The 24,554-nt window shown below is 51.9% G+C and overlaps 1 protein-coding gene across 3 annotated transcripts in view; it reads left to right on the top strand.

The window, feature by feature from the left end:
* Positions 1-6,031: 6,031 nt before the first annotated feature.
* Prkcd (protein kinase C delta) overlaps positions 6,032-24,554 on the top strand; it is a 30,547-nt gene continuing 12,024 nt past the window's right edge. Inside the window, exons 1-4 of one of the 3 annotated variants that reach the window (XM_027389581.2) lie at positions 6,032-6,265; positions 22,336-22,458; positions 23,346-23,545; positions 24,360-24,420. In XM_027389581.2, coding sequence (XP_027245382.1) covers positions 22,344-22,458; positions 23,346-23,545; positions 24,360-24,420 — 376 coding nt within the window. In that variant the 5' untranslated portion in view covers positions 6,032-6,265; positions 22,336-22,343. Of the gene's footprint in view, positions 6,266-22,324; positions 22,459-23,345; positions 23,546-24,359; positions 24,421-24,554 lie in introns of all 3 variants that reach the window. The other 2 variants (XM_027389580.2, XM_027389582.2) reach the window with 2 other exon arrangements.

Raw genomic sequence — 24,554 nt, forward strand, 5'->3', positions numbered from 1 at the left:
CCAGCAGGGTTGGTCTGGGAGCATGATTGAGCTAAGGCAGACCTCAGCATGGACTTCCCAAACATCTAGATTATAAAACCTGAGGACAAATTAAAAATCCAATTTGGCTTCTTCTCAGAGCTTTCAACTGGGTTCCCAGATCTCCTTTGCATCTGGAAACTCCTGTGATCCTGGGCCTGGTGGGTACCTGTGGCTGAGGCCTCATTTCCAAAGCCCACTTTGAGGAAGCCTGGATGTCAGAAGCCATCTGAGTCCCTACTCTACATGTGGCCTACTTGAGAGCTTAAATTCTGTACTCCAGCCCTTGACCCAAATTCTACCCCATATCGAGAAATTATAGCCTTCTCCTGGCACCCCATTTGCCCTGTAGGTCCTGAGTATTGACTGCGTTTTTTAACCTCAAGGACTGACAATTCCTTCTGTCCAAACCTGTTCGACAATCTGGCTGCCTGCCTAGCCACTGCGGCCAAGATGGCCACAGCTTATGCCCACAAAAGGCTGTGGGCAGAAGCTTGGCTCAGACCCGTGAAGGTGGTGGGTTGGGGTTGGGTGGGCAGCAGCTGGAGGACAGAACTCATCCTATACTGAGGAGGCACCTTACTGCCTACCACAAGCTGCCAGGATTGGCAAATGGGGCAAGTCTTTGCCAGGGTAAGTCTGGGGCAGAGGGATGCACAAGCCCAGCTGCCTGTTTCTAGTGCTGGACCCAGGGCTGGGCTCTCTGTGGCTAATGTTAATTTAGTCTCAAGGCAGCCGCAGGGACTGTGGATCTTACAGCTGAGGAAAATGAGGCTGAGAGAGGGTTGGCACTTGCTCCAGGTTACACAGCTAGCCAACATGGTGACTGCATACTGGTTCTTCCCAGCCTGGGGCCTCTGCTCAGGGGCTATGCTTCAGGAGAGGCCCTGGGCAGGATGTAGTGGAGGTGGGCTCATGAGAAGCAAAGGCTCTCTGCAGAAGGGCCATTTGTGTGGGGCCTTGTTGGATGCTAAGAGTGGGATGGAAAGACATTCCATGGGCAAAACACAAACTGGGCAGAGACTGTGCAGTAGAGAGAGAATGGGGGCTTGGCAGAAGTGTCCCAGGACCTCTCATACCTCAGGAGGACTTGACTGTAGGCTGCCAGGTCGGGCTCTGCTGGTCTAACTGGCCCAACCACTTCTCTTGGGCACTACCCACTGCCTCTGCACAGAGCCCTGCCAGGAGATGCCAAGTGAAGTCTGCCAGGGCACTCAGCTCCACTTCCCAGTCTCAAGGCAAGGATAAAGAAGTACTGAAGTCCAGGTTGCTCTGCTCAGTCTGGAAGAGTAGGTGGCAGAGTCACTTCCTTCTGAAAAGGGATGTGGGTAGAGTGGGGAGATCTATGCAATCCTACTTTTTTTCTGTAAATGGGACTGCCTCATTTCCTTTCAAAGACACATCCCCCTTTCCATCAAAACAGCCAATGGGTCTTTGGGTTTTTGGGTTTTTTTTTTTTTTTTTTTTTTTTTTTTTTTTTTTTAGGTTTCTGTGGTTCTCCGTGCCTATCTGTCATGTCCAGCTTCAGATCCTCACCAAGCTAGGTCCTCAGCAGCAAGGCAGTGCCAGGGCAGGTGTCAGTGTCTTGGCAGCCTCCAGCTGGCTATATGATCCAGGAATAGAGCTGGGTCTTTTATAGTCTGGCCAGAATCACGTGGAGGGCTAACACCGCACCCTCCTTGCTGGGAAATACTCCCCTAGGGCAGGGAGGGGCAAGGCTGCAGGCCTGTCCAAACCAGTGCACAGTACTAGTGCAGTAAGGGGACTGTGTCTGCAAGGGTAGTGATGGTGGTGGTGTGGTAGAGGTTGGGGGTGGAAGGCTGAAGGGTAGGGGTGTGGTGTGGTGGTAGGGGTGAGGTTGTAGGTGAGAGCTTGCGTGGCCTGAATCTCTGGAGGGACTGTCTATAGCCCTTGACCCCTCCAAGGACTTTCTTTCATCCCGGGGTTACCTCATCCCCTGTCCTCAGTTTCCTGTAGTCCAGGGAATGTTCAATGAGCCATCATCTGCAGAGGAACAAGGTAACCACACAAGAGCAAGAGAGGGGCTGGTGATGCCTTCCCTGCGTCACTCTCCGTGCCCTCGCCCTTTGTGGCCAGCCACACTAGTGTAAGCCCCAGCAGAGGTAAATTGAGTTAGTTCTGGGAAATCAGTGCAGATCAGAATATTCCTTGTAGTCTGTAGCTGTCACTGGTGACCAGCCCCAGCTCCATTGCCTATCCTTTCCACTTCCAGGTCCCTGTGAGGAATTGGGACAGAGGAGCCTGTTCAGGAGACAGCCTGGTCAGAACTGTGCTTAGGTCAGCTCTGGGCTGTGCCCATGAGAACCACATGAAAGCCCTCTGCTCTGCCCTCTCCAAGCACCTTCCCCATTCCTTACTAGGAATTCCTCAAGTTTCACTATACAAATTTATGGAAGAAGAATCTCGGAGAGGATTAAGGATTAGCCAAGCCTTGCTGACTTTGTGTTGGCAGATTGAGCTTGCTCCTCTGGTCTCAGAAGCTCCATCTCAACCACCAGATGTCATTAGTAGCATCTCCATTCCACAGATGAGGAAGCCTATGGATAGTAAAATCACAGGTCCAGGCCAGAATGGGGCAGTAACTTTTCAGCACTTCCCTGCCATGTGACACTACCCCTAAGACCTTCCTAGCCTGACTTTGCTTGTCCTTTACTTAGTGCCAAAGGCCAAAAACTCTGTGGCAGCCTTGGTGACCTGAAGCAGAGGCATGCCCCAAGTACCCTTCCCATCTCACTGCCCCCAACAAAACCCCTGCCCAGCTCTGCTATCCCCAGCAGCTACTCAGATATGTCGTTCCTGCTGCCTGTGTTTTCTCTCCCAGAAAAATGAGTCCACTCTCTCTTGAGCAGGTCAGTGCTCTGGGTGTGGTGGAGATGGCTTCCCTGGCAGCCAAAGCTTCAGGGCTAGAATAGTGACACAGGCAGAAACACAGTGAATGGCACTAATATAGGGCAAGAACTAACTTCTGAGTGAGATAAAGTGGGAGACCCTGTCCTGTCTTCAGCTAGTAGGCCTCAGGGACAATGGGTGGTCTTTTCAGGTTGCTTCTTTGGATCCTATACTTCTTCATAGGCCTTAGGACCCTATTTTGCTCATGGCTTTGGACAGTGACAGGGTGGTGGGAATCTTTGTCCACTCCTCTGGACAAACCCTCCAGAGAACCACAGAGGAACAGTCCTGGGTGGTTGCTGCTCAGTGCCACTCACTCCTGGTCCTTTGGCTTCTCCTTAACCTGGAGAGGGTTGTAGAGGGAGAAGCATGGAGGAAAGAACTACTTCTGGGGGCTTCTTTGAGCCCACCCTTGCTGTAGGACTTACACCCATGTCATGAGAGATAATCCAGAACCCTTTCAGGGCCGAGAGCCTGTGACTTAGCACAGTGGCCATTCTTATAACCCTGAACATACACATAGAGACAAGTGCTTAGCAGATATCCACCCTGGCTGAGTCTCTCTCTCTCTCTCTCTCTCTCTCTCTCTCTCTCTCTCTCTCTCTCTCCCCTATCCCCATGTAGCCTCTTTCATAGGTGAGAACTTCATTTGGGAGATATGTGGTCATAATGATACAGTCAGGGTCATAGAGTCAGCAGGTGATACAGCCAAAGTTTTGTTTGAGGCCTCAGTGGGCTCTTATTAGTTGGTTAGGGACAGTTCATCTGAACCCTGCCCAGGACTACCCAGTGTTGTACCCAGCTTCGCAATACAGTGATCCTAGCTAACCTGGGTCTGAAGTCCCCGACTTCTACACAAGCCTGTCTTCTCTAAGGCCCTTGGGCCGGTCTCCGGAGAGAAACTCGCCAGCATCTCTCTTCTGCCCTTGCCAGAACATGACCAGACCAGTCTTAGCTGCTCTCCATGTCACAGTTCCCCTTGCTAGTCACCAAAGTTGCCACCAATAGTGGTCCTCCCTTCTTGGGTGCTTGAAGATCATACACAAGGTACACATCTAGCACTTAGGACAGATCCCAACACTGGGTAGCCCCCCATCGTCAATCATCATTATTCTTCATCTCTGTTTTCCAAGGCAGAAAGCAGCATGTGGGAAGAAAGGTTTGGGGCCTGGCTTTAGAGCTCCCCAGTGACTGGCTCTCCCACTGTGGTCCCTGGCACAGGGTAGGTCCATTGTTGATGTTGAGCGGAGAGGCTGGGTTGGCTGCTTTAGATCTGGAGGAGGAGCCAGGTAGGGTGAAACTTGATTCCAGGTGGGCAAAGTTCACCTGAAGCTTACCTTGCACACCCTTTCCTTCAGCCCAACCCAGGTAAGCTAAATAGGCCCCTCAGCTCAAGGAAAGGCCATGGATAACTACTGGGCATCAAAGAGGAGTAGCATGTGAGGAGACACAGCCAAGACAGGTAGAGAATGTTAGTAGCAAGTGACCCAGGAGACAGCGTAATAAAAGCATAATGTGAGGAGAAAGTGGCTGTCTTTCCAGAAGAAATCCAACTTGGCCAGAGTCAGCTTTCTGGGAAGAATCCAATGTCATGGGATGGTGACAGTTTTCAGGGCTGGGGACTTAAATACTAATCTTCAAACTGGGCGCTTTCTTTCAGGGTAGAGGGATCAGGGAACTTCCTCTGTCTAGAGCAGGACAAGTCATTGTGATTTTTCTCTCCCTAGCCCAATACCCAATGTGCATTTAAAATAAGGTTTGGAGACCTACATCTCTGTCAGGTTCCCCTATCCCTGGAAGTCTCAGTCTTCCACTGGGGGGTCCACTTCTCTTAAGCTTCAAAGAGCTGTCTAGACTTTTATTCCTTCTTGGTGGTCCCTCAGAAGGAGGTCAAGGACCTTAGGATCCTAGAAGCCTTTTTTAGCCTCCTGGTAAGGGTTACCTTTTTTTTTTTTTTTTTTTTTGAGCTATACATTTCTTCCTCACTCCCCTTTCTTACTCCCCTCTCCCCTTCCATCCTCCCCACACACTTCCAATTTACTCAGGAGATCTTATATTTTTCCTGGAAGGGTCATCTCATTTTGTTTTGTTTTTGTTTTTTGAGACAGGGTCTTACATGCCCAGTCTGGCTCCACTTGCTATGTAGCTACGGCTGAACTTGAACTCGTTTCCTGCCTTTGCCTCCTGAGTACTGAAGCATCATTCTGATCCTCCATCTGTGGTTTTCTCTGTGGTGGGGATCAAACACAGGCTTTCTGCAAGTTAGGCAAACACTCTATCATCTGACTTACAGGCCCAGCCCGGGAAGTCATTTCTTTGGGTAAGTATAATGTAACATCTTAGTGCTCTGGGCTTTGGGGACAGCAAAAATGGATTCCTGGCTCCCATTCGGTGCTCAGACTTTGGGCCCAGGGGACCCTTAATGAACGAACGAATGAATGAGTTGTTACATACGGCTGATGATCAAGTTCCTCTTCTGGAAAGAAAGCTTATGCGCCTGATTGAATCGAGGGGAGCTCTGGACCGTGGGCACAGGAGAGACTGAGAAGATGGGGATAGAGGCAATTCCCAGAACTGTCTGAGGAACAGCGCCGAGACAGACTGGCTAGATCCTTTCGCCCTTGGAGACCTCCCAGCTCCTTCTCTCGGGCAGTGCTGGGATCGGCAGGCCTGGCGGCGGGCACTGAGCCCGTTCGTTCACAGCCTGGCTCAAGCCAGCAGGAAGAGGAGTGAGGCCAGGCAGCGAGGCGGGCCAGCTGGCCAGTGGGGAGTCCCGGGCGTAGGCGCGAGTAGATGGGGAACCCCCGGCGGTGCCTCCCAGGCTCCATTGTGTGTGCTGTGCCCCCCACCTTGGCCTCAGAGTCCTCCTCCATAAAACAATCCCTGAGATGAGATGGCTTGCGTGCCACTGGCAGGCGAGGCACGACGAGAGCTAGGGAGAGCTAAGAGACCAGGGAACCGAGACTTGCCCTAAAAGAGGCTGAGACGCGCCGGACCCTCAGCTCTCGAGGGCGGAGCTTCGAAGGGGCGGGCGCCCTGGGGCGGGTCCTGAGTGAGGGCGGGGCTGGGGCCGGCACCTGGGTGAGGTCGCGCAGCCCCGCCCCCTTGCACTTCCGTGTGCCGCGGCGCCAGAGCAGGAGGCGGCGGTCGCAGGATCCTGCGAGCGGCCCCTGGACATCTACCCTCCGTGCCGGGACCCGAGCGGTCCCCACTAGCCGCCGGACCCATCCTGATCAGGCCCGTGCTGACCTCCCCGTCCACGCGCTTCGGGGAGAGCCGCGCCACGAGACAGACCCCGGCCCGCCGGGACCCCTGGCGCCTGGCCCTGCGTCCGGAGGTGAGTGAGAACTGGGCCCGGGCGCGGGGTCCCAGCTAACTCGAGGGCGCAGCGGCCTTTTTCTCTTCTCTCTCCCGTGGCCTCTTTTCCTTCCCCTCTTCCCTCCTCGTCTTCCGTCCCCCTCTTCCTTCCCCGGTTCCCGGTTCTTAAACTGAGAAACTGAGCCATGAGCAGCCTAAGTCCCACCGAGCACGGGGACCCGCCGGTGCTTCGGTCCCCTGATTGGTCTGACTCTCTCTTCGACGGCGGGAGCCCAGACCCTACTGTTCCCGTCATCTTTACCATCCTGGGTGTCTTCAGTCCCACCGAGGGTCTCTGCGATCCTCCCGAATCTCCCTGGGGGCCTCTGCACGTTCGTCGGTCCTCATCTCCTCTTGCCTGGTCCTCCGTTTCCAGGCCAAGTCCGCTTGCCCCTCGCCGTCCAGTACTCCGTCTCCCCACCCCCACCAGGCCCGCCGCCCCCTCGACCCATTCCTCTCGGAGCCGCACCCCCGGCCCACGCTCGAAGGCCCCTGCCAGTCCAGCCTCTGGTCCTTTCCACCACGGGGCGGAGGCCGAGGCGCCCGTCGTCCTATCCTCCTGCGCCTGGATCCCAGGCGGGCAGACCGGCGCGGCGCCGCCTCCTCGCCCTATCTCTTTCTGTCTCGGTGTCTTTCTTGGTTTTCCATCTGTCTCTGGGCTGGGCGTGGCTTCAGTCTCTACCATTTCCCTGTCCTCTCCGCCCCTCTGAGCCCCCTCTCCCGGTAGCCTCTGCCTGGTGCTGTCAGTCTCGGTCCCACTGGAGAGACGCCACTCCCTCTGGGGGCCCAGTAAGGTGATGAGGGCAGCAGTGATGGGAGTTCCCTGCCCTGCTGGCTGGCAGTGGAGAGGGAGGCCAAAAGCACCACCACAACTGTTCCCACTTCCCCAACTCCCTCGGTATATAGTGGAGGGGAGGGAAGAGAGCCCCACTACGCACTCTGCTTAAACCTTTAGAATGAGTGGAGGAGATCTTTTTCCTCTGGTCCCTACCCCGGGCCCTTGGAGGATCTTGGCTTCTGTTGCTGGAGCATCTATGTCTAGGCCTGTGGGTATGTTGTGTATCTTGTCTCCTTGTATTTTGTTTGTCACTGTGGGACTTTCCCTGTGAATGTGTCCTTTTCCACGTGTGACTTGCTTGTGTGTATATGACTGTCTGAGTGTCCTGAGGCTCCATGTGTGGCCCTTGCAACTTCATGCATCATGTCTTGGTGAATTGTCATTTGTCTCCCCTCTATATTTTGTGATATGTGTCTTTGCTTGCTCATGTATATATATCTCTGTGTGCCCCGAAACTCCTGTGTGCACCATGTAATGGTGACTATCTGGCCGTGGGTATATTAGATCCTTGAATTGTGGGAGCCCACACTATTGGCGTGCCAACCTACAAGGCTTGTGTGTGAGTGTGTTTTTGTGTAAGAGTGCATACAATCATGTTTGATTCTTCTTCCTCTGCTGCTGATCTTCTGTGACCAGGCAGAGGGAGGGGACTAGTCCTTGGGTTTCCTCGTTCCTGCTATGGATTAGCCTGGGGTGTGGTGGATAGCCCAGCAGAGGGCGGCTGTGTGTGTGTGTGTGTGTGTGTGTGTGTGTGTGTGTGTGTGTGGTGTGTCCTCAGTGACAGTATCTCTGTATGATGTTGTAAAGGCTCTGGTATATGACAAGACTGTGCTGAAGGTGACACTGGCAATATGGAGCTGTAGGGGGAGAGTATGACTGGTAAGAGACTCACAGTCTGACTGTATGAAACTGCAGGTGTGTGTTGAGTGACAGTGGTTGTGGGTAACAGTGGCTGAGTTTGGGTGACAGCAACAGGAGGGGTGTTATAGAGTCTTTGGTGATAGGACTAGGAGGGAAGGTAAGTGCCTAGCTGTGAGAGCTTATGGGAGAACAGGAGGTGCTGGGCGTGTGCTCTGGAGACATGGAGAAAGCTGGAGGCAAGTCCTGGGGCTGCAGTGGTCTGATCAAGACTTCAAATTCTGAACCATAAAAGCCATGGGTTCAAATACTTATCATACCCTTTAAGAGCAGGAGTCCTACGCCAGGTCTCTGTGTGCTGAGTTTCCTTTGTGGAACAGAGCAAGCAAGAACTTAGGGATCAATGGCTCTTCAGCAGTCTTGGCTCACACTGAGAGTGAAGCTGTTCCTGGCTGTATGTCCCATTCTTCTGGAATCTGGGATGAATGAAAACCCAGATAGTTCCCAACAATATTTCCCACATGATGTGTTGTTTGCTTCTTCCTGTCTCCCTGACTAGGCTGCTTGCAGGAAGGAGGATTCTTCACAGAGTGCCAGGACACAGTCCTGCTCAGCTCCACCCCAATGGGACCCCAGTCTCTGTAGCTATGATGGAGTGAGTGGGGGGTGACTCAGAACTGTGATTATTGCAGGGTTCTGACACCATTTATCTGGCACAGCTAATTGGAGTTTAAATTTAAACTGGAAATAAGTACTGATGGAAAGATAAAGCCTAAGGCTGCTGCTGCCTCTAGGAAGTAGTGATGGGGTCTGGGGCAGTAGGACTTTGTTGCTGTTTGGAGACTGGGTTTCTCTGTGTAACAGCCCTGGCTGTCCTGGAACTCACTTTGTAGACCAGGCTGGCCTTGAACTCAGAGTCCACCTACCTCTGCTTCCTAAGTGCTGGGATTAAAGGTGTGCACTACCACCCTCCAGTGAGGGTGTGGGACCTTTTGAGAAAACCTAGCTTGCAGTGGAAATGCCAGAATACCTAGGCCAGGGCCCCTTGCTGCTTTTGCTGTTCCTCCTGTTCAGAATGTCTCTATGCCTCGGTTTTTTCAACTGTATAATGGTGCAATAGTAATGTGAGAATCACCTGAAACTACAAAACAAGGACTAAGATGGATCCTTATCTATCTATTATGTTCTCCTCTTGTGCTTTTTTAGTGGTCCTGATGATTGAAGCCAGGGCCTTACTTGGAGTTATTAATGAACTACATCCTAAACTCTTTTTTTTTTTTTTTAATTTTTGAAACAGAGTCTTATTTTGTTTCCCCAGGCTGGTCTTGAACTTTCCCTGTAACCCACACTAACCTTGAACTTTTGCTTTTCATGCCTCTGGCCCGAGTAACTAGGCTTACTGGTTGTATCTCACTGTACTCTGATCATCTCTTGCTTTCACTGTGAATCTAGCACAGGAGCCGGCAAGACATGTTTTAAACTCAGAGCTGCCTGGGCATTGGAGCAGTAGTATTCCCCCCCCCCCACTTAAAAAAATAGGATTACAGCTGGGCATAGTGACATGCCTTAAACCAAGCACCCAGAACGCCAGGCAGGCAGATCTTGCAATCAGGGATACACTAAGAGACTCAGTCTCAAAATAAAAGGTGGGGGTGGGGTTGGAAAGGCTCACTCAGTTTACACAGTGAATTTGAAGCCAGCCTGGACTACATGATAATCTGTCTTTTTTTAAAAAGAAAAGAAAAAAAAAAAAGGCTCAAAGGAATTGTCTGAGGTTGGTTCTTGATTGCACCCAGCAACCCCAAAACCTTTAGATTCACCTCCTTGACAGGAAGGTCAGAGCAGGTGTTCCTCCTCACCCCCAACCATGTTACATGGCCTCTTTACCATGCTAGAAATGTTCTAGGGGCAAGGACAGTGTTCTAGACCCTAACATGGAACATAGCTGGTTCCCAAGAGAATGTGAGCCTAACAGCCATTGACAGAAGAGAAAGTCAAGCCCAGGGAAGCCTGAACTCCTTGGCCCAGCAAAGCTGAGCTGGCCTGTGCTGGCTGTGCCGAGGCTGGCTGATGCTGGAGCTTGTTTGGCTGTGCCTCCCAGCTCAGCTGTTTTCTCCTGTTCCTACAGGTCCACTGGGAATTGGCCCAGGCAAGGGCGTTGGGCCTACTTACTTCTGGTGGTTAGTGAGTGGCTGCCGCACAGCAGGAGACAGGACCAGCAAGGTCTGGGAGGCAGATGGGCAATGTGCTAGGGTACCCTTCCTCTTTAAGACATATCTTCTTCTATGGGACTGGCTGGGTCCCAAGGCACTGTGATGTGGGTGTGAAGCAGAGTGTCCAGTGGAGGTGTCTGTTCCTTTGTTCATAAGGGGCTTCTTGACTGATACCTGCTGTTGCTTTGGCCTTGAAGCTCAGAGAACTGGAACCCCCATACACCCCCATAATGTGGGGGAAGGAGCAGTGACACTGTTTTTGGCCAATTTGAGGGAAAATAGCCTGTAAGTCAAAGTTTGGGGTGGATGTGTCAGCTTTTCCATAGTTCCTCAAACTGCCCTCCTGTCACAAGGAAACAGGCTCACCTGTGCCCCATGGTGGGTTCAGTGCTGGCCTGGGAATAGAATGAGTCTCCCAGAAGGACTGAGTGGTCTCTCCTTAGCCTCCTGATTCAGGCCTGGGGTCTGCTGGTCATTGTCTTCTAGGGATGCCAGGGAAGGCTGCAAGTCTCTGAAGTTAGCAGTGCCCCTGTGGGGCCAGCCTTGCCTCCTTGAGCCCCGGTTGCAATAAAGTCCTGTGAATCTGATGCTCCAGCTCTGTGATAGTGTGATTAATATATGTGAAGCTCTAGTGGAAACCCCAGCACCCGAAACAAACAGAAAAAGAAAGAAGGAAGAGACAGAAAGAAGTAGGGAGGAAGGAAGGAAGTAGTGTGACTAGAGGAGCCCCAGTGAACAGAGGTCTGCATGTGCACACGCACACATGGATGTGTATGTGTGTGGGGAAGTATGAGTGTGTGTGTGCTAGAACCTGAGTAGTGACAGGACAGGCTAGTAAAAGTGGTCTCCCTTCAAGGGTCTCCCATGGTCAGCCCCCATTCCCATCCTCTGACTGTTAGCCACTGTGGGTGCAGGGGTTCCAGGGTGTTTGAGGCTTCCTCAGTATGGAGAAGGATCAGGTTGAGGTTCTCACTCCAGTGGTGGTAGGACAAGGGCAGGACCTTCACTGGGTCTTCTATCTATTCATCCTCCTCCAGACCTGGTGAGGAATTGATCTGCTTGGGGCTCTCAGCTGTTGAAGTCTGGGACGCCACTTAGCCTCACTTAGCTGTGGAGCCTGCCTATGGCAAACTCTCAAACATCACCTGGCTGGCTGGCAGAGACACACACATGCTCACACAGGTAGACAAGGCCAAGCTGCACTGGGCATACTCGCCCCAGGCACATGCTGCCTACACATAAGCACAGTTGTTGACATGCATCTCCTCAGGGGACACACTCAGACCCTCATGCAGAGGATTACTTCCTTCTATGATTATCCACACCCGTCACACAATGCTCATGCTAGGTCAGGTGGGGAGCCCTGGTCAGGATCAGGATCATTACCCACTCCGGCAGCCAGGGTCTGTCACCTGACAGTGAAGTTCCAGGTGTAGCTAGGATCTCCAGGGCTAGCTCTGTGTGTGCCTATGTGTGCTAGAGTGGGCACGCGCGCGCGCGCGCGCACACACACACACACACACACACACACACACACACACCCCTTTAATCCCAGCACTCAGAATCTCTGTCAGTTTGAGGTCAGCCTGGTCTACATAGTGAGTTCCAGTACAGCCAAATAGCCAAATCTACACAGAGAAACCTTGTCTCAAAAAAAAAAAAAATATGGGGGGGTCACCAGGGCTGGAGGAAGTTAGGCCACACTGAGAGGGGTCTACCCACATGACCTAGCTGGCGTTAGAGATAGGGGCACAAGTGTGGAGGAGGGTTAAGTCAGCTGCTGCAAGCTGTGGCTAGTGCCTCAGAAGAGGAAGTGAGTGGGCTGTTTGGTCATGGGGCCAAGATGATCATAGGCCAGTGGGGGACCTGCAGCTTCCCTGGCCTCACACTATGCCTGGAGAGAGTGGAGTCTGTCCAGCAGGGCATTTTTCTCCGGGGGTCCATTCTCCAAGGCTTGGGCTCAGGGAAGAGACCCAGCTGGTCCAAGATGTTTCTGGAGACTCACTTCCTCTGGACTACCCAGGAAGTGGTTTCAGAGTAGGACTGACCAACTCCGCCTGAGGCTTGCCTCACCTCAACTCTGCCTGTGAGGGGAGTAGTGTCTGACCTGTGGCTTAGGCCAATTGACCAGGCATGTCTGGAACTTTGGTGGAAGACAGGGGCCTGAGACCAATAAGTTGCCGGCAACCCCACAACCCCAGGTCCTCCCCTGTTCCAAGTCTGTAAGCCGAAGCACAGGGGCTTCAGCACCAGTAGGCATGGCAATGCCCCCTCTGTGTTCCAAAATTAGGTAGTAGTACCAAGCAGCTGTGTGGATAAATCTGTGCAAGTGGTTTTCACACTTAGTACCTTTGTTTGTTTTCTTTTTCTCTCTCTCTGATAAAATCATGTTTATATTCACTTTTATGAGCTATTTGGGAAACAGCAGACAATGTATGCAAAATAGCAGGAACTGGCTGAATAGTGGTAGTGCACGCCTTTGATCCTAGCACTTGGGAGGCAGAGGCAGATGGATCGCTGTGAGTTCCAGGACAGCCTGGTCTACAAAGTGAGTTCCAGGATAGCCAGGGCTACACAGAGAAACCTTGTCTGGAAAAAAAACAACTGCAAAACAAACAAACAAGCAAACAGCAAGAACTGAAGGCATGTAAAGCACTTAGTGCCGGTGCAGAGTTAACTATTCAAATCTAGCAAGTGATACTAATAATGTTTGATGGCCTGGGACTGGCCTGGTGTCACAGCCACAGGCTGTGGAACCTAGGTGAGAAGTCAGGTCTCTGACTCCCTCCTCTCTGTGAGTTCTGCCGTCACCCGCGACACTAGGCATTGGGGAGGGCTCTACTGATTCAATGGGTCCCATGTCCTCTTCAGAAGGGGCCCCGGGGTAGGGTAGCTATGCACAGTCAGCAGCACAGCCTGTTCCTATTTGTGTCCCCATCGCTTGCTTTCAAAATGAGGAAAGTAGATCTTACAACAGTGTATGAGGAGAAGGGAAAGGTAGCCCATAGCTAGCTGCTTAGGACTCCTCTTGATTCCTCTCTTCGTTGGCCTCTACAGGACTTCAGGTTTGAATGAGGAGGTGGGTGGTCTGTCCTCTTAGCAGCCTGCCTCTCCTTGGGACCCCCGGAGTCAGCCTTTAGGTCAGAGAAAGGTCAGGCATCTGGGACTGGTTAGGTTGGAAAGTGGGGCATGTATATCCGTCCATGTTGCATCACTGACATGTGGCCCTTGGTGGGAGGAACCTTCATATCCCAGGAATGCAGAGGTCAGCTCATCTTTGCCCATTGCTGTTTGGGACCAAGAAGCTGGTAGTCTCTGGTGATGAAGAATGGTAAGGATGGTGATGTCTCATACAGGCCCAGGAGGTTGGAGGGCTGGAGATCAATGGAAGCCTGGGCTGAATGTAAGGGAAGATACCCTGAAGGGAAGAGGCAAGACCTCTTCAATGTCAGACATTCTCAGATGTAGTTGTTCCTGCCTGTGTACCCAAGCTAGAGACTAGACTGCCCTCAGCCTCTGTTGCCTCATCTGTGAAATGGGTAGGGCAGGGGTGTCCTTGTGAGACATAAATGATAGAAAGGCTCCACTGTGAGGAGTAGGGTACAGGAAGACAGAACACTGAATACAGAGGCTCCTCATAGAAGGAACTTGGGTAGCCAGGGCACATGGATGAGGAGAAGGCAACTGGTTAGATCAGGGAGGTCAAGGCTACAGGTTGATGGACTTGGTAGAAAACACTGGGAGCTGAGTCAGGGATGACAGGGTTTGTTTTACTGTCTTAAAAGTCTTGAGAGCCCTGTTTGGAGCTGGGGCATAGGGATTGTGGGGGCCAGAGTAGAGGAAGGTGAGCAGTAGGCAGGCAGGTGTTTGGTCTGGGCTCGGCACTAGGAACCAGGTTGGGGTAGGAGGTGGAGGCAGGAGAGGCCTGCAGCCTCGCTACAAAGGCAGGCTTGGGAGTGGGCTGTGTGGGGGGAGGCAGGCAAGCAGAAAACAGGACCTAGGTTTCTGGCCTGATGGCTGTGAACGTGGGCACTGCACTCCTGGCAGATGAAGACACATGGAAGCGGGACAGCAGTAGGCTGCTGTGGGCTGCCTTCTTTTTTCTTTTTTTTTTTTTTTTTTTTGACTCATTCATGTGGTGAGGTTGGAGAGGCAGGTGGGCACATACGCCTACCATACAGAGTTCTAGGTCCAAAATGAGACCTGAGAATCTAAAGCCGGGTTGGAGAGGAAAAGGCCTCCCTTTGGTGAGAAAGCTTAAAAGACCTCAGATACAAGATAGAACAGCTGTCCCTCAGAAGTCCCTGCCTGGGGGCCAGGAGGGCAGGCCTGTGGTCGCTGAGCTGCTGTTTTCTCAACAGCAGAAGCTTTGGATCACATCTATAGCCATGTTGAGTAAACAGGCCAGTCATTAGGCCAAGGTTGGATCAGATGTCTATGTGGTATAGACTGCGGGGCTGTTGGGGACATGGTAAGAGGATCTGTGGGGTCCACCAGTGGCAGAGCCAGAGAAAGCTTAGGGGTCTAGGTTATCAAGACATGGAGACTGCTGGACCCTGCTGACCATGGACTCAAGTATGCTAGCCTAATGGGATCCTGGAGTAGCAGGAAGCCTAGGACATCCCACAGCTGAAGTAACCCTAAGAGGACCAAGGACAACTAGAGATGGGTAGTGGGGTAGGTGGGAGAGAGAGGGCCAAGCAGTAGGATAGCATGTTGACAGTTTCTGTGTATATCTCTACCTCATTCCAGGCACTGTGTTCAGCATGGTCTATGGGTATGATCATTCCCATATCGCAGATAGAGATAGTAGAGAGGCTTGGCCACATTCTAAACCTTCGAGAGAGAAGGGGAGGGAGAGAAGGCATAAGACATGGGCTTGGGACCACCAACTGGGGGCCACAGAGCAGTCCCCACCCGAAAACTTGTAAGTCTGGTGGCAGGTCTAAGAGTTTGAGTTAGAAACTGGTTCCCCTTCCCCCTCCTGGCCCCCACTGGCTTTGTGGCTTTGGTTTAATTGCTCAACCTCTTGGTCATCTTCTGCAGTGTGTGCCTGGGGCTCATGGAGGGCATGTATGGGCTGCCCCTACCATGGCACTTAAAGTCCTCCCCTCACTCACCAGGCCTGTGACTGCCACCTATGAGCTCCAGCTTTAGCATTGGCTCACTTCCACTTGGGGCCCTGCAGGCAAGTAGGCAGGCTAAGGCCTGCTTTGAGATGTGCCTGACCAGCCCGTCCCTTGTCTTCCATATTTTGGAATCCTCTTTGGACCTCCTGAAGAGGCAAGCACATCCTGGCCTGGTTCCCTGCTATCTTCATTCCTTCTCCCCAGCCATTGTGCCCAAGGATATGTGACAGGAAAAGCTATATTTGGTGCCAGAACCTAATCAGGTATGCAAGGTCCTTTCCGGTATCTGAGTTTATCTCTTTGCCTAGAGTGTGTCTGTTGCCCATCTGTATATTATGGCTTATCACATTGTGTGTGTGTGTGTGCACATGCACGCAATGCCCGCATGCCTGGTTCTCTGTTGACATGACAGCTGTGGGTGAGTGGGGGGTTTTCCTCTTTGTGTGCCACTATGTCATCCAAGGGCTGTGTGTGTACCTCTGTTTGTGTGTCGACCTTCAAAGGAAATTCCTCATGCCTGACTGTATATAGGTTTGTATGTCCATGTGTGTACATGTGTGTGGTTGTTTCTGGGGAGTCCTGGATATTTTCTCCTCCACCTGGCTCCTCACAGAGAATCTCTCTTCCTCAAAGGGCTGGCTTCTGGCTTGGGCCATGAAGGGCCTTTGTTTCTCCCTCATGGGTACCTGAAACTCCTATTCATTGATCTCAGAGATCCCTGATCCAGGGGCCTGCTAGATGACTGCAGTTCTGTGCCTGGTACAGGCTGTGCCCTTAAAGTGTTCCTACCCCAAGTGTTGGCAGAAGGCCTGTGAGGCAGTTGACAGTCAGGAACTTGTCTAGACCCTCTGGCTGGGCATCTGTGATATCACTCAGGCTAAAGACCTCCAGCCACCCCAGCCAATAGATGCTTGTAGCCCCATTTCTACTTTAGCCCCTCTCACTCCCAATCCTCACTGCCTGAGCATAGCCTGGTCTCCTCCTATTCAGTCCTCCTTAGTCCTCCACCAAGCTGTGTGTCCCATCAGCTTTGTCTGAGGCAATCACTGGTGAGACTGACCTGGAGCTGAGGCAGAGTTTTGTGGTCTCAGCCCCACCTTGTTTCGTGCAGAATCATGTCACTGCATGCATATTTTTCTGAGAGGGTACCCAGCTTTCACTTGATTCTTAGGGTAGCCCAACCTATGTACCCACTTCCTATTTCCATGGACTGTATTTGGAATTCTTTTTTGTTTTGAGGAAGGACCCTTCTGTAGCCCAGGCCAGCCTGATTGCTGGAATTACAGACAGTGCCTACCACACTTGTATGTAATTAATCCAAATTTTCATGTTTTGTGTTGTGGGTTTTTGGTTTGTTTGTTTTGTGGTGCTAAGGATTGAATCCAGGGCCTTATACTAGGCAAGTATTCTACCTCTGAACTCCACCACCAGCTCAGAGGTAGTGGGATTGTTAAGTGGACATCATGTAGCCAGGACTGAGATGACTGAACGGGAGGCAGAGACACCACCCCACCTACAAGAAACCCAAGTCCTCAACACCTGAGACAGTGGCACAGGTTACCAATCGGGAAGCCTTCCTCACGAGTGGGGAGAGATTGCCAGGGCTGGCTTTTGGAACTGTCTAGATGGATACATGACAAGAAGGCTATCCTGGCTAAGGGTTCATGCACAGGTTCATGGGGGCTGGCAGATGAGGTACCAAGCAGCCAGAGGGATTTGAGGTGGAGAACAGGATGGGGCCAGAGTGTGGGAAACCATAAACGGCAGGTTGAAGTATCTGGCTTCTCCTAAGAACAGTGCTAGCTGAGAAGGTTCCATGCTGTAGGAGGAGTCACAGCTGAGAGAGAGCTGCTGGAGTAGGGAAAGCAGGGAGGAATAGCAGAGTATTGAAGAGTCTGGGGATGAGAGTACATGGGCAGTAACTGGTCCCATGGAGTGAGGGAGTGGTGGAAGGGGGAGCCCTGGTAAGGGCATGAGGTCTGTCCCATGGAAGGTATCTAGGTCCTGGCTGTGACCTGAGACTATAGGCTGTGGTAGAGGCCTTCTCTCTGTTCTTCCTGCTCTTGTTGCTGGGCCTATTTCCTGGGTTGTGAAAGCCCATGGCCTCCTTGACTTGGTTCTGTCTGGGAATTCCACCACAAAGGTCAGCTCCCAGATGCTTCTCTTCACAGACTGATTGTTCTTCATATATGTCCTGTTCTTTACAGCTGCAGGGCCAGCTTCCTCTCCCCTGCTAGTCACATCACCTCTCAATCCATCCTTTCATGACCATACCTATGTCTGTTTTTCTATCCCTCATTCATCCCTCCCAGACCTATACACCAGGTAGGGTGGCAGCCCCAGGAGAGCATCACTTTGCTGCCATCTGCATCTAGTCTTGGCAGCAAGTGCCAGTCTGAGTTTAGGCAGGTGTAGATGGTAGAGGGCTACATGAAGTAGGATCAGTGCTCTTCATGGGTTTGCTCCCAGGTTTCTGTTGAAGTCAGATGACCCACCAGGACCTTCAGCTGATGTTTTCTTCATCACCAGCCCCAGCTTTCCCCTCTGTCCAATGGACAGAACCTATGGCCTGTAAGAAAACCAGACCAGAGTAGAGGGAGACTGTGAGAGCTGAGGCTTTCCATGCAGAACATTGGCCTTAGTTTCCCTCTGTACCATAAGGAGTGAACATGTCAGTCTCTGCTCCCTTTATCACCACACTTGGAGCCACCAAGCAGGAATGCCAACAGTGCCTCCCTGGTTACCTCTCTCAATGCCTTGGGCTGGCTGGAAACAGGTTTCTACTTTTTCCTCCAAGGCAGGGTTTCTCTGTGGCTTTGGAGGCTGTCCTGGAGCTAACTCTTGTAGACCAGGCTGGTCTCAAACTCACAGAGATCCACCTGCCTCTGCCTCCCGAGTGCTGGGATTAAAGTAGTGTACCACCACCACCTGGCTTGGAAACAGGTTTCTATTTGCTCTGGAAAAGGTGACCTGCCTGCTGTGGCTTAGCCACTGCCTTCCTTACCTCAAGGCTTCCGGTAGAACTCTAACAAGGATAGGGACCCAGGCCAGTTTCCCATGTTTTCAGAAATGGAGGAAAGACAATAGTTCAGGGGTTTGTACCACCCTTGTGCAAGAGGAGAAGAGTGGCCTTGAAGGCAGGCCTAGGACCAGTCCAGGATTCAGGATTGAGTATCGGAGAATAGACTGGCCAAGCACAGGGTTCTGCATTCTTCTTTCGCTTTCCTGTCTTCATAAATGTTTGTGCTATTCCTGCTATATTTATGTCTCCATTTCAGCTTTCTTTCCTCTCTTCATTTCTCCTTGACACATTCAAGTCTTCCTACCATTTACTTCTACTTACTAGCTGTGTGACCTTGAGTAAGTCACTTATACTCTTTGAGCCTTGATTTCTTTATCCAGAAGATACTAACTGGGGCTCCACATGGATAAAGTGACCAAATACAAGGCTAATGCATTATGTTGTCATCTTGGACAGGACAGTCTTTCTCATAAGAGAGTGAGCTGAGATTGACAACTTGGCTGTTTGACTCTTTCCCTTGCTGTCTTCCTCATAGACAGACTGGAGGAGCAGGAGCATAGAGACTCAGAGCCCCCAACAATAGAGAAGGCCTGCCTGCTCCCCCGTGGAGTGCTGTGAGGATGGCCCCTGCTGTCCCCTGGGCCTGCAAAGCCTGGGGCTGAGGTGCTATCCTTCCTTTGGGGCCTGTGGACCTGGGCATATTTGCATGGGGTTTATAAATAGTGGGCACACCTTGCCTTTGTGCTTCTGTCTCACTCTAGCCTTCCCACTGCTGCTCAGACACAGCAAGGCTCGGGGGCAGACTGATTTAATTGTGAAGATGGATGCTGTTGCCCAGAACCTCTCTCAGGGCCACACTGAAATGGAAGCAGATACTAGCTAGTGTGTGTCTTGTTTCCCTTCTAGGGTCTGAGTATTCCACATGACAACCAAATGGACATTAGCACCAGCAAGGATTTTCGCCTTTACTTTTGTTCAGGAACTTGGGGCAAGGTGATTTGACCCCTGAATGATTCTTGGGTAGTCCCATGGCTGCCCACAAAGACCACGGCTCCCCAGTGCTGGTAGCACTGCGGCCTGGATGCAGGTTTAGGGCTGGGGCTCAGACCTGCTGTGGTTGTGGTTTTCCCTCCAGTGGCTTGTAATAGTAAGCTGCTATGAGTGGAAGCCAGAGTGTAGACCTCAAGGGCAGCCCACGGGTCAGGTCCTGAGCCCTGCATCATCACCCTCCTGTGGCTGCTCTGACTCCTTGTTTCTTCCACACAGCTCTGTGAGCCCAGAGCAAGCTAGGAGCAAAGAAAGCCGTGGGCCTGCAAGCAGAGCTAGACACCAGGGGGAGCTGTGGGGAGAGGCTGGCCAACAAGTGTGTGAACTGCCTAACAGTCCAGAATGAGTTGCCACATGATTTTCCTATCTCAGAACTGGGGACAGTTTCCCAGTTCTCACTGACTTGTGGGCAGGTAGAAGAGACACAGTGGGAGATATGAGCAGACTTGAGAGGGTGTCTTGTAGGGCATGGGGGTGACATTAACAAGAGGACATGTCCTAGGCCTGCCAGGCTGATGTTGGCCCTTATCCTAGTGGGCTTCTCATCAGCAGGACAGCCTATCGACCAGGGACAAGCCCTCATCTGGAATATGAGGTTGTAGAGACTCAGAGCCCAAAAGGCCTACATAGCCACAGCCAAGACAGCTTTGTTGTCAAGGACCTGTGTCTAGCCAGTCTTACCATTTTGCCACTGGTATGGCTCTAATCTCTTGTCCCTAAGGAGCCTAGGCCCCTTCTCCTACTTTTTTCTCTGCCTGTTCAACTCTACCCTCTGAGGTACTAAGCTAGCTGCTCACTACCCTGCCTTGATCCTGGGTTATCTCATTGAGACAGAGGCCGAGCTGTGCCCGCTGTAATCTGGTCTTTGGTATGTGGACTATGGCAAGTGTGTGCTAGGAGGGGCCCTGCTTATTACTTTAGGCCCTGAAAGCACTCACTGGGCACTTGATGCCTTGGACTCCCAGGTCAGAGGAGGTCCAAGATGTCTTTTTTCCTTGGGGATTTGGGACATCCGTCCAAGATTCCTGGCATGTAACCAATGCCAGGCCTCTGTAGCTTGCTTTTCATGCCAACATTTACTAATCTCCCATCACATCATGTCCCACATGGCCTCACAGGTATAGTCACTTCCATGACTGTGTAAGTGCTTGTGCTGGTTAGTTTTTTGTGAGCTTACCACAAGCTGGCATCATCTGAGAGTGGGAACCTCAATTGAGAAAATGCCTCCATCAGATTGGCCTATAGGCAAGTTTGTAGGGCATTTTCTTGATGGATGTGGGAGGGCTCAGCTCACCTTGGATAGTGCCACTCCTGGGCAGGTGGTCCTGGGAGATGTAAGAAAGGTAGCCAACATCCTGGAAAACAAGTCCGTAAACAGCTGGGTTTCTGATCAAGTCCTACCTCCAGGTTCCTGCTCTTTAAGATGGGCTGTGAAATGAAACAAGCCCTGTCCTCCCCGAACTGCTTTGGTCAAGGTGTTTATCACAGCAAGGGAAAGCACACTAGGACAGTCTTCTTTTTTTTTTTTTTTTTTTTTTTTTTGAGACAGAGTTTCTCTGTAGCTTTGGAGCCTGTTCTGGAGACAGTCTTATTTTTGCAGACCTGTCACCCTTGAAGCCCGTCACCACAAAGACTCATGTATGCTCCAGGCCAGGAGCCCACTCCAGCTTCTCTTTTTCTGCCCTCCAAATTGTCACGGGCACTGATCTAGCACTCAGCATTTGCCCACCTGCTGGTTTCAGGCCAGAGACTCAGGGATGTGGGCACAGCCTGAGATTGCACACCTGCTCTCACTTTTACTGAGTAGAAGCCAGACCTTGGCAGGATTTGGTGGGATCGGCCCCTCTAGTCTGTCTAGTCCGCTCTGACATGGGCCCTGAGAGCTGGCTGGGCACCCTGGGCTGGGCTGCAGGCTGAGGTCAGTGTTTCCTGTTGAGCTCATCTGAACAGGGAGAGCTCCGGGCAGACCTGGCTGCTGTACTGGTTGCCCTGGTGAGGAGCTAGAGGGAGCTGCTTCATGTTGGTTTTTGGTGGTGTTTTTGTTTTGGGGATTGTGTGTGTGTGTGTGTGTGTGTGTTTAAGGGAGCCCTGAGTCCCAGCTTTGTATATTGCATTCAACATTAAAATACAGGGTTTTTGTTGTTGTTATTTTGAAACAGAGTTTCTTTGTATAGCCCTGGCTGTCCTGGCACTCGCTCTGTAGACCAGGCTGGCCTCGAACTCACAGAGATCCACCTGTCTCTTCCTCCTGAGTGCTAGGATTAAAGGCGTGAGCCACCACCACCCGGCTAAGTACTCAGGAGGCAGAGGAAGGCAGATCTCTGTGAGTTCAAGGCCAGTCTGGTTTACAGAGCAAGTTCCAGGATAGACTCCAAAGCTACAAAGAAACCCTGTCTTGAAAATCAAAATAAATAAATAAATAATGCAGTTTTATAGTTGGAGAAAAATGTGAAGCTGTACCCCCTTTTCATATCCCCACCTGTGTTCTTTTCACACCTCCTTACCTGCCAGGAAAGATCTCGGTTACTGCCTCCCATTCTCAGTTTGAAAGGACAGGAAATCTAAATAGGTAGAAGGCATGTGACCCTGAGGGGCTTGTGTTCAAAGGGTGGGGTGTGCTGAACAAGTCAGGGTTGAGTTAATAGAACTCTGCCTTTCCGGTCTGGCTCAGCCCGAGTTTTCAGTTTGCCCATGGGAAGAATGGGACTGATGAAACAGGACTCAGTTTGGCCATGCTTCTTTGCTTGGGTGGTTATGAGCCAAATCAACAGAGAATCAAAAGGGGCCCAGGAGAGAAGAGGGCAGTTGCTGGCACTGAATGGGGAGCCCAACACATACTAGGTCCAGTGGTGTGAGTTCTGTGGAGAGTGGGTGCCTGAGTATCCCTGGCAGAGGTCTCCAATGCCTTGCCTTCATCCCTTCATGTGCACAGTCTCCCTGCAGGCTTCGCCATGGCGCCATTCCTACGCATCTCCTTCAATTCCTATGAGCTGGGCTCCCTGCAGACGGAAGATGAGGCAAGCCAGCCTTTCTGTGCTGTGAAGATGAAGGAGGCACTGAGCACAGGTAGGGTTGGAAGCTAGTCCCTAGAAGGGCATGGGACCTTCTCTCCCCTAGATTCTTCTTGTCTTCCTGAGCTACGCAGCTGAAAACGCAGGAAGACAGAGGCTGCCTGATTCCCTCCAGGGTTTGACACTGGTTGAACTGAGCCCCCCACATCTTGGGTTTCACCCCATGATTTCCACATCTGCCTAGGCCAGGTGCTGAGCTAGACACCGAGGCTATTGTGATCCAGAACTGACTTGGCCTTGCCCTCTCCCCCTGCAGGGGGAGCTAGACAGGTCACAGGAGATGACTCTTGTGCTGAGGGAGCCTAGGATCAGGATGGCTTAACTGGAGGACACTCCCTTTGCTCTAGTCTCACCTTCAGCTCCCTGCTGGCTACTGCCTACGCCTGTTAGGTTCTAGCTGAACTATTCCTTCCTCCAGGAAGTCTCTGAATGTCACGGTCAGGCCATTTGATGGCAGGAAGGTTTAGAACCACTGTCTTTGTCCTCAATGCCATCACAACTGTGACTTAGTGGTTACCTGAGGAATACATGAATTAGTTTGTGTCTCTGTCTGGGACTCGAGACAGGACCAGGCCATGTTCCTTGCCACCAGTAGTCCATGGTTGGCATGTGGCCAACACTCCGTATGTTCACTGGGTGAATGCAAATAGAAAGAGAAGTTGAAATGGAGCTGGAACAAATGGTTACAGGAAAGGGAACAGCATGAGCAAAGTACTAGAGGCCTACCAGAGTACCCTAAAGGCTCAGGAGGCTGTTGGGTGCCTAGCTGGAGAGCTGCAGAGCCTCAGGACTGGAGAGAGAGTAGGTTGTGTGGCAGTGAGGGATAAGGAGGGAAGGACTTGGGAGTCCTAGCCTGACCTCGCCTGCCTGTCACCATTGCAGATAGAGGGAAGACACTGGTGCAGAAGAAGCCCACCATGTATCCTGAGTGGAAGTCAACATTTGATGCCCACATCTATGAAGGCCGTGTCATCCAGATTGTGCTGATGAGGGCTGCTGAAGACCCACTGTCTGAGGTTACCGTGGGTGTGTCGGTACTGGCTGAGCGCTGCAAGAAGAACAATGGCAAGGCTGAGTTCTGGGTGAGAGGCTTGTGAGCCGTGGTCTTTCATGTGCATGTGTGCTTGCTGGTTGGGACTTGGTGAGTGAGCACAGCTTCAGGGCCAATTACTAGTATGACTTTGTAGCCACTGTGACCTGGGCTTGAATCCTGGCCCTTGATGTACCAGGTCCTCAGACTCTCAGAGCCTCTGTACTTCCATGCAAAGGAGTAAAATCATCCCACTTCAAGGTCCCTTGTCAGAATGAGCACAGTATCCAGTGCTTTATTGCGAGCCGAGGTTTATAGTCCTATGTACTTGGGAGGCTGAGGCAGGATGATCACAAATTCAAGATCTCCTGGCTGGGTAACTTAATGAGATCCTGTCTCAAAATTTATAAGCGTAAAATTAGCATTGGGGATGTAGCTCAGTGGTAGGTGTTCTCTCTGAGGAAATGCCATTGGGTCTGGGTCCTGGAATAGAGGCTTGGGCCTTTCCCTGTAGATGGTCTGGGCTAGTGAAGAACCTGTCCCAGAGTGTACAGTCATGGTGGTGTGGTGTCTGCTTGTGCAAAGGGGGGTGGGGCGGGGAGTTTCCCTCCACACTGCTCCTGGGCCACATGGCCTAGCAGGGTGTGGGCTGAATCCTTTCACTTCCCCAAATGTAATAATACCCTGGGTGCAGAGTGGGCGGGGCTTGGGCGGGGCCCTGCCCACCCTGGACTGGCAGGTGTCTGGCCAGGCTATAGGGCCTCCCCTTGGCCTTGGGGGAGACCCATGGGGGCGGGTTCTGAGTCTCACCTGGCCCAGGCCCGCCCTCACTGATTTAACATCCCCCCCACCCCCCACCCCTGTAGCTGGACCTGCAGCCTCATGCCAAGGTGCTGATGTCTGTGCAGTATTTCCTGGAGGATGGGGGTAAGACTCCCACCTGAGCAGAGGCAAGCTCATTTGCTAGGTCTGGGGCAGAGCTTGTACTGGTGTCTAAGGAAGCAATTCCCATAGGGACATGTTGGGACCATCTTGGGAGGTTTGCAGGAGGAGGGCCCCTC

Source organism: Cricetulus griseus (genome assembly GCF_003668045.3).
Source record: "Cricetulus griseus strain 17A/GY chromosome 1 unlocalized genomic scaffold, alternate assembly CriGri-PICRH-1.0 chr1_1, whole genome shotgun sequence".
In the NCBI taxonomy this organism is placed as follows: Eukaryota; Metazoa; Chordata; class Mammalia; order Rodentia; family Cricetidae; genus Cricetulus; species Cricetulus griseus.